Raw genomic sequence first — 10,425 nt, 5'->3', positions numbered from 1 at the left:
ATAAATTTCCTCATCAGACAGTGAATGTGAAGACCCATTCGGATGGCCAGCCGGCCTGTTTTGTTTTTGTTGACTTGTCCACAGAGAATTTACATTACAATGTATCAACTGCACATGCAACTCAGGTGGCGGTCTTCAAAGGAGTATGACAGGAACGACTATTTAGCCATCGGGTCTCCAGCTGTCCGCATCCACAACAGAGTATAATCGAGGCAGTCTCAGTTACACCACTTGCACCGTTTGGTTGTGACTCAACTTCTCTTCTACGACTGGCCATAAACAAACCAAGCCTATTTAGGAGTGGGGATAAAGGTGCACAAGCTTGTAATAAAGCATACTTGCAGCCATGTTGAATGTCAGATGCTGCCTTTCATGAAACCAGACTATTTGAGGAAACGAAAAGCCATCTCCTGAACATATTTAACATTTACAAGCTAACTGACAGGTTTTAATTCTATATGAGCTATTTCTCTGTATATACTACAAGGATGTCAAAGGAACATAAGCAGGTCAGCACTGCTGCTTTCCACAGTGATAAAAACCAGTAACCAGTAATCCAGTAAAAGGTGGTTTATCCTCACCAAAAACATGAATTACACCACTGTTTACTGATAACACTAGTGGAGGATCCATATGTCTGATTACCCCACCTTTCTTGAATTGATTGGGAGGATCTGACGCTTTTCCCATGATTGTTTGCTTAGCATAAGATGCTCCATTCCCAACAACTTTCCATTTATTTCCTAATCCACTACTGTTTCTTGATATTTTGCCACTCAGACAAGTTTTTGTGCAGATTGCACACTTTTTAATTGTCTTAGGCCTTTTTTCAGCGATTTTGCCTTTTTTTTTTTTTGCTTTGGTCATTCATAATCATCACAAACAGGGGTAGTTAAGACTTGCTGAATGAGAGTATCATTCTACAGACACGTCTTAGCAAAGACCAACACAGCAGTTAAGACCAGCTGTTGAAACTTATCCATGGTACTAATGGAGATAGATTACATGCCAACACATACCACACACAGGCAGTGTAGTTCAAGAACAGTGATGCGTGGCACAAATGTCCTAACAACTGCTAGTGAATGGTGCACTTTCGTGTTGTTTAGCCTTGTCGCATGGACAGTGTTATGGCACCTGCACTGAGACAAGACAACTGCATTTTTGCATGAGCATAAATGGTTATGTAGCATTCTGCTTGACAAATGACAAACACAATCGTGGCACTGCACATTCAGAACCTAAACAGTATTTTTATTTGTCTTCTTTAGACAAAGGTAAATCTTTATGCCGCTTGTTATTAATACCAAAAGAAAAGGTGGTCACAAGATAGGAGACCTCCATGTGTCTCCAGAACAGCTTCAGTCCATGTTGGCATTGATTCTCTCAGTGCTTGGAAGTCTACTATAGGAGCAAAAACACTGTCCACAGTGTTCGGCATCTGATAACCGAGGGGAAGAACTAACATCTTTCCAAAAAGCCTACGATGACTTCTCCTTATTACACCCTTCAGTGATCTGCATTCCTGGGATTCAAGGGTTCACGTTTGTCCTTTAATCACACTACTTTTTTTTTCCAAATAGATGTCATTAATTCAAACCTTTACGGAAAACTAAAGAACATTATTGTGGAATATTTTCCAAGCCCCAGGATCAGGAATCAAAGACAAACATCAGTTCCACTCAAAACGCAACACAAATGAAATTTAAAAAATAAATGAATTAAAAAAAAATAACCTTCAATATGACTTCAATTTACTCTTTTTTTCCCCCACTAATAACATTTTGTGCCGTTTCTGAATGTTTCTTCTCTGTGACAGAGGTCTGCAGCTCTGAAGCACAAATTAGCGAGTCCCCATTTTTGCTTACCTGGTAAGGGTGTACTCCCTGAGTCCTGAGTGCAGATTCATGGCAGAAAATGTACCTATACAACCCCTCAACCGCTTGTCTCTGCCTATTTTCCATGTGACAAACAGCGGGCTGAAAAACAACAGACGAACAAGATACTGTGTTAAAGTAGTTGAACATTAATGTGTTTACACAAGATGAGAAATGCCTACTCAGGGCTTATAAAAGCTCATTAGAAGTACACATCGCCGAGTTTTTTGCAGCTAGTAAGACAGACCTTTTCACATTGGACTGAAATGGGACAAGTGTCTCACATTATTACGGATTAATTGTCATCAAAGACTTTAGCCCATAGCACTGGGCCATCTGTCCAGCCACAACAGAATAACCCAAATCTCTTTTTGAAACAATGATTTTCTACACTTACTACATTTTCCAGCTTTTATGGTGGCAGGTAAAAAAAAAAAAAAAAAAAACATACTGGAAAAAAGAAACCAACTACACAAGGTTTTTTGTTTATTTTTAAATTCCTCATTGGACTCACTGTGTGAAAAACACCGAATTACCTAGTTACATGCTGTTTCACTGGAGCCAAAAGTGCATTAGGCAGAGAACAGGACAGTAAAAGGTACACACCTCCTTTTGGTTTGCATACATTCATCAAGCATTGCTGAGTACAACAGTCAATGCTGGAAGGCATCATGGCGTGTCCATGGCAAAACCATGCAAAACCGGGTGTATGGCCCATGGAGAATTTTGGAAATAAGAACACACACCCCATCTACCCTGCATACCTTTTTGTCATCTGTCCAATGTGTGTCTGAAACACTATACTTAAAGGTTTTGTTTTTGTCATCTATAGCTTCACATTGTAAAAAAACGAAAAGAAAATAATAAATACATAAATTTTATATACACACACTATATATGTATATTGCATCATGTACAGTCATTTGATTATGTAAAGTTTTATTCTCACATGCCACTGTAGGGCTCCAAATGATCTCTTTCCAGATTAAAACCACCAGTCAGATTCTAAGTACAGATAAAAATAATTCAGCATTCAATTCAAAATTCAGCATGACACTTTTACAGTATTATTATATCCCTGACAAATTATTCAGTGACAGAACAGTCTTTTCCAGCATCTCTGAGTTCACTCCTAAAATATTGGACATGTGCAAAGCCTAAGAAAAAAAAAGGGTGTGTTTTATCTGAAAACATTTAAATGATATTTTATACAAATCAAAATGACTCCTGGTTCAATGAAGTTTCATTTATCTAAAAAATAAAATAAAATACATTAAAAAAACTAAAACTTAACTAAAAGTGGCTTCAACTTCCGTTAGATGGTAATGTAGTCAAAAAAGGAGCCATTATTCATTTATTCTGGTAACGCAGTGGATCAGTACACTCAGCAACTTAGCATGATTTCTACATTTTAATTTTCTTTTTTAAATTGTAAACCTTAAATTTCAGTGGCTGCTTCACTTCAAAACTTTTACAGAATTTGTATCCAACAAAACATTTTATTAAGCAATGCCTACCCATTCAACATTGCTCATTCCTACTAGGGGTCCACTATGCATGTAGTTCCCAAAGCGCATATGGATGCATCTCAAAACCAGCTCTCTGCTTTACTAACAACACACGCCGAGTCTATTTTTAATGGGAGCCGGGTCAAGCTGCACAAACCAGATGGTGAGGGCAGGAAGTCAGATGCAGGAACGGCACAGAGCATCCGGTCTGGAGTTTCAAATTAACCTCACCCAGACTAAAGGGTCTGGTATGATTTGAAAGAACTGAACAAAACGGTCACAGGCATGAGCATGCCATATTCCTGCTGTGTCAGCTAGCAGCTAATTTAGCTGACTAGCCTTGCTAACATGACTGTGGGAGCAGCTGGTAGACGGCATAATTTATTAGTCTCCTTGCAGTAAAAATACAGCAAATGTATTTTAAATACACTCAAATATTTCATTACATTTAAAGCGGATGCTAAATAGCTGTAAATCCAAAACTAGATAAACAGAAAAAAATGCAGACAATGTTTAATGTTGTTTGATCACTGAAATGGATGCACGGGAAACACAACAAACTCATGTTTATGTCTTCAGAACACACATTTTTATCCCTCAAAATTTTGATATCATCACAACTAATGTGACTTTGCAGAGCTGATCGACTAACTGCGCAGAGCAGTGCATCTATGTCAAATACAGCAGCATTGTTGCAGCATTTAAATAATTCAAACTGACAATGGCCCCAAGAGAAGGGCATGTCAAGGGCACCCAAGACCATGAGTTGCTCAAACCTGTGGGAGTTTTTCTGTGTGGCCATTAGCATGCTACATTCCTAGACATGAGTACATGTCTGGGTTTAATCTGAAGGTTAAGCCCTAGCCCAATGCTCAGCCTTAAAGACTGGCCAGCCAGAGTCAAAAATGGACAAGATTTGTGCCTTTAAGAGAGGCTCCCAAATGTAAATATTGCATGATCACTTCAGTAAATTTGTTCTGCTGTGGAGAATATACCCTTATTTAGAAAGTCAGCACCAAAATCTCGCCATTTATTAAACTGCATGACACTTTGCTGGACACGGACATATTCAGCAAATATGGGATTTACCAAGGTCTGTGCCCCATTGCTGGCATTTCAAATACTCATACTCTCCTTGCAGTGATGCACTTATCCTAATTACCAACGCAATGTCGCTTAATGTTTGAGGGTTTTTTTTGCTAAGAGTGGACAAGAGACTGTGGAGTAATTTGCACCAATTTTTTTTCACAGTTTCTCCTTCTCCATAGTCTCTTATTGGGAGGTACAACAGAAAATGTGGGCTTGAGTGTATCATTACTGGAAACACCCATATAGGCTGCAAGACCAGTATGGGGGCCAACATGAGGAGAATTCTCTTATGAAGGATTTTTGCATTTGTCAGTGCAGTCCTGGAATTAATGAGCAAAAAAAATGACTACAACTTAAATATGAAAAATAAACATTTTTTAGTTTTACCATCAAGAATGCATTTCTTATTTAGCTTATTGTGCATTAGGTAAGTCTAGCAACATAAACTCTGGCCTAACAAGCTCTATCTATTTTGTCAGAGACATGTCAGGTGACACCCACCACTGAGTTTTGAGCAATCTGTATATTTGAATGTGTAAGCATTTCTGCCTACAGTTTTCTGACATGCAGTTGAGAGAGACTTGGAACTGTCTGACAGACGTCGAGGATGCCCTTTTATCATTAAAGATTCCTGCAAGCTGGATTTCCTTTCAGAGGTCAAGATGTCAAAATCAGCATCTCTGCATATTCAACACAATAAATGCAAATAAACACTTGCAAAAAGCAGTGTGTGTGTGTTACATATGTATTACAGTGTACACAGGGGACCGTTTGCCATGGTAGGTAATGATTTCCATAAACACTGGAATGTTTGAGCTGGTAGATACAAACAACCCACAGCATGCATACACCCAACATGTATACAGCAATGTAATTTATTGTCCGTCTAAAGGGATAAGAATGCCTCTGTGTCACGTGACAGTACAATGGAAAGACAAGATTTCTCATTATTTTAATAATGATCACACAAGATCAAAAAGTTATTTCAAAGTCATCTGGTCTATTATATTTATAATGGTTAATGAAATTGTTGGGTAGGGCTGCCAATGTAAACAACCGTCTTACAGGCTTATGTTGGGTTAAACAACCGCAAGACAGACGCTATAACATAAGGTGGAGACAAAATGTCTCGGTTGAGGGCGCAGAAATCATACATTTATTGATTTTTTTTAAAACAGTTAATACAAAAAACACCTCGTTCAACGAATGTTTCGCATGGTTAAACAGCGAAACAGTTAAACTATCGTTTAGCTTTATTTATCTAACGCCGCCACTGCTCTTCTTTTATCGCCGGTTAAATTAAGCAAAGATTAGTGCTGCTAAGTACTTAGCAAGCACCACCTTTTCTTTGTTGTTTGGTGCCAAAAATCGGGTATTTTTATGTGTTTCTAGACTGGTCTTGTCCACACCACACAAAAACTTGCTGTGAAACCCGCCGGCTGGTTTCGTAGTCATGATAGCCGAGGTTCTCAGCATATTTACCATTAATTTAATTCCTAAAAGCTTGTTAATACTTCGTTACTAAGCTAATGTAGCTCAAAGCTAACAAAGCTAAGCCTAGTATGTGGCAAAGCAGAGTTCATTCAGGGCGACTTAAAATATTCTTGATATTAACATACAAAATATTAAACGTTAACACGTTGAGTCGTATGTTTCACCTAACGAAGCTATCGGTGTTAAACTAAAATAAAGTCAACGATAGCTTCGTTCAAACCTCTATGATTTTAGACTAAGTGGCTAGCTGGTAACAGCTAAAGCTAGTAGCAAACACCCTTAGCTTACGTTAGCAGTGTTATTAAGAGTTCGTCTGACAGCACTGTAAACGGTTTCTTTCGCAAAGTGCCAACAGGAAATATAAGAGTGACCTTTCACTCTATCCAGTGACATAAAAGATTACTTTATAAGCACTATATCAAATTCGCTGTAGCGTTAGTGGTCAGCTAGTTTAGCGACAGGCCAGTGTAGACAGTCTCTTCGACAAGGCCCGATATTCCAACTTGGCCAATTCAAGCTGTATTCGCGAGCTTTTCGGTGTAAATTCACGAGAAGCAAAAGGGTGTTTCGAAGTGACAGTTTGTGTTCTCAAAACTGAACAGAACCCGGAGCTGAAGCCACGAAGCGTGCTGCCACATACATTTTCTGGGAGAATAGCATAGTGAGCCTTTGACATGCAGCAAACAACAGCAGACAAGAAAATACTCACTAGGGATCATTTGTAAACCTGGGTGTTCTCGGAGGTTGGTATCCGTACAGATGGCAATAAAGCACGTCAAAACAGAAGCAGCACATCTCCGCCGAAACGACCATTTTTCTGCCTCCACTTCCCGAACCAGGTCCTGGGCTGAGATTCGGGGAGAGGCCGGATGTATTATATCCGGCCGGGGCTGGGGACAGAGCGTTTGTGCCGCTGCTACCACTACTACTACTGCTGCCGCTAACGTTACCCCCGGGTCCCCCCAGGCCGTTGGCTCGGCTCACGTTCGCCGCCGCTGCAACTGTCGCGGAGGAGCCAATCCCCAGCTCCGAGCCACAATGTCCGGTTCCTGCCACCCCGCTTCCCGCCCCCACCCCGCCGGGACCCCCTGATCCGGGCGATCCCGACAGTTTCTGCTTCTTCACCCCGCAGCACCCGGCCGCCATCTTGGAACAATCTGCACCGACACACCGCTTCCGACCCATAACCGTCACCGCGGGAAGGGTGGGGGGGAACGCCGACCAGACGTAGAAATCCCACTGCGTTGATACGTACGACGGACAATACTCCACTTTCACTCTTTTATTTTTTGTCGGACGACGAAATAACCGATGTGGCGAGAAGACTGCAGTGTCACCCTAGCGTTGCCTTTAAAAATGCGTGACTTTGCTACGGAAAATCCATAGCTGGGATAAGCAGTTTTTTTCTCGAGTAGTCAGCCAGTCCAGCTTTGGATCTCGGTGTTCCAGTGGATCACCTATAACGTCAACTCCCAGCCTAATAGCCCCCCGTTCTCCCTAACACGACACCATCCGCATCCGAGGCGATCACAGTCAGTCCCCCTTAAAACACACAAGTTCAGGGTGGGCACGGTCCGAACAGGCCGCAGATGACAGTAGCCAAGCGGTCCAGATGTGAAGCCGACAGCCAGTGCGCTGTAGCCCCGCTGCACACCTCTCCAAGTGGAAGCCGGGAGCTTGAGTACGCAGGACCCATAAGCTTCAGCACAAATTGCGCACAGTGTCTTGGACAGCGTAGCCCCTCATTGCACCAGCTTGTTTGCTACTGCCTCACGAACTTCTAATTACACAACAGGCCCAGTATGTTGGAATTCCAGACGCTGGGATAGCGCAGAGTAAAATGGCATCTGACAATGCAGGGTTGTCATGGCACAATGAAACGCGTCAGCGCCCAGCAAGTCATATCAGTAACGTTAGCCCACAGTTTGCACCTGCATGATGCCTCTTTCTTGAATCTGGTGAGAAGGAGGGGGGAAGAAATCTCAATAACACCCCCGCGTCAAACGGACAGCTGAAAGTTTTCAGTATAGGTTTGTTTGGAGGTTGTCATCCGTTCATGGGGATACACAGAGAAGAGCATTCTAGTCCGTGAGCCGTGAGAAATCCTCTGGATTTGACGAGCCCCGCATCCGTCTCTCAGCTGCTACAATTCGGTGCTGTTCGGGTAAAAGCCCTGTGATCAGTCTGTGGGCACGGGCATCGGTGTCGTCGGCACACCGGAACCGGATTCAGAAAACGTGTTGCGCCCACTTGCTACACATAATGCGTAGCTTCTGGGGTATCAGATTTGCAATTCAGAAGAAGTGCACGGGGCCGTGGAAGCATGCGCGCTCTTGACGTCCATGCGTGTGTATGTGTATATGCGTGCGTGCATGGTAAAGTATCGGTGCCGACGCCCCCCAAGTTATAAAAGGCATAGGAGCCGACTGACTGCTGTAAACTGATTTGACAGTGTCTGGATTTCACAGCGCTGTGAGTTCGGATAAAGTTACGCACACCGTTGCACGTTCTTTTGAGAAACTGCCTCTAATGTAATCTATTCCGAGTGGCCGATTTGAAATGTGGCACACAGACATATCATATGGCCGCTCTCGGGGCTGCTGCTGCTAGAAATGTCGTGGCTTCATCTCATCCAGGACCCTGGAAGAGTAAACAAATAAATACATCCACACACGTCTAATGTCGAGTTCTGTGTCTCCTGAATCGTTCTCTTACCCCACCTCCTTCCCATTCTGCCCTTCAGTCAGGAATTAATATATCAATAAAGAACGGAGTGGGTAGACATTAAACACTGCAGGTAGGGAAATAATGCTTAGATGCAGTTGGGAAAGGACATTCTTTTCTACGGGCTCTGATAAAGGATGTAGACAGTGAAATTAGCACCTTCACTCCCGTATATTCAAAATACTTGCAGTCAGCTACACAAATACACCTGCCATTAGGTTCACTTTTATTTGAAGGGGGATCACTGATGTCTGTCATATTTAAGACAAGTATTATTTAGACCATTTGCTGCTTTGAACCAGAGTCAAAAAACCAAATTTTTAACTAGATGCTTTGACCAGATTCAATTACATTTGTTTTACAATGTACTTTGTAAAGAAATTACATGCAAAATTTAAATGTGATCAAATTAATTAAAGTCAGCATTTTGGGCTTTGCCTGTGTGTAGGTCTTATCAACACCTACTCCATGATGCAAAAATGAACAAAAATATAACATTCTCATAGATATGTGAACATAACAATAATAACAGGCGACAGTAATATCATTATGACCACAGTGAGAACTCAGCAAAACAGAGAAGTCAAACCACTTATTTACCAAGCCAGCTCTTCCTCATATTCTCTGTTTTTTGTTTTTATACAGCTGTGTGAACATAGGCAGTGACATGCAAGTTTTTGTTTCCTCTGTGCAGTTATTCCGCAGTTTTAGTCTCTTGACTGTAATACTGAAATATTTACCATAGGTTCCTACAGCCTGTTTATTAAATATATAGTTTTATGATACTACGTGATGTTTTTGTCTAACTTGAAACAAATTCTTTATATTTGTGCGTTTGGACAGTTTTAAGCTCAACCAGGTCATTAAATTAAAATGTTCATCTTTAATTTACTTAACTCTTTCCCCAGTGCATTCAGAAGTTGTTCCAAAAATATTATCACAACATAGAAGTTTGGTGTCATCTGCAAATAATATTGTTTGTAGTGATCTGGAAATTACACAATGTCATTAATGCATAAAATGAACAAGAATGGTCCTAATACAGATCCATGAGGAACCCCCCAGTTTTAAGTTGTTTGTTATTAATTTGAACAAAAGATGTGTTTGATAAAAGGAGAAAAAGATGTATGTTTGTCAGTATAAATTTATTTAATTCCATTTTATATGTGTTGTATTATCATTTACCCAAACAGAATAAACAACAGTTTTCAGAATCTTTTAAATTTAAGTGTATCAATTTCAGTTTTAACCAAAGCTGAATTACTAAATCTATATGGCAAAACAATTTCTATTTGAGGGACTCAAACAAAATTAAAATCTGGCCAACTTTCTAACTCTGAATAGTTAAAATGTACAAAACCCCCCCACAAAAACCCAGAAATAGTGCAATTAATTATCAATTATATTCTAAAATAACCATGTCCAGACAATACATGAATGCAATTTTAAAAAAAAAGGTAACAGTTGTCATCTTTACCAAATGTCAATATTCAGCAAACGTGCAGTTGAATGAAAGCAGAAAAACATATTTACTTGGATACATCTGTGCCACATCAGAGCTAAATTTAGCTCTGATTTGGGTCCCATCAGACCCCGAGAACAATATTAGGCTTTTTAGCTGATTAACTTTCCAGCAGCCAATGACTTTTTTTTCTGTCAGCTGTTTGTTCTGTGTTACAGTGGGCTTACCAAAGCATTTTCTTTTCTTTCTTTTTTTTTTTTTGCTGGAAACG

General features: G+C 40.6%; 1 protein-coding gene across 1 annotated transcript in view; it reads right to left on the bottom strand.

The window, feature by feature from the left end:
- Positions 1-8,286, bottom strand: part of ammecr1 (AMMECR nuclear protein 1) — a 25,659-nt gene extending 17,373 nt beyond the window's left edge. Inside the window, exons 1-2 of the mRNA XM_005931933.3 lie at positions 6,678-8,286; positions 1,869-1,979 (exon numbers count right to left, since the gene is read on the bottom strand). Of these exons, the coding sequence (XP_005931995.1) occupies positions 1,869-1,979; positions 6,678-7,153 (587 nt within the window). The 5' untranslated portion in view covers positions 7,154-8,286. The remainder of the gene's footprint in view (positions 1-1,868; positions 1,980-6,677) is intronic.
- Between the last annotated feature and the right edge of the window lie 2,139 nt (positions 8,287-10,425).

Source organism: Haplochromis burtoni, unplaced genomic scaffold (genome assembly GCF_018398535.1).
Source record: "Haplochromis burtoni strain Fernald_Lab_line unplaced genomic scaffold, NCSU_Asbu1 Contig_152, whole genome shotgun sequence".
In the NCBI taxonomy this organism is placed as follows: domain Eukaryota; kingdom Metazoa; phylum Chordata; class Actinopteri; order Cichliformes; family Cichlidae; genus Haplochromis; species Haplochromis burtoni.
The sequence above is the reverse complement of the archived record's forward strand: the minus strand, read 5'-3'. Positions and strand labels throughout refer to the sequence as shown.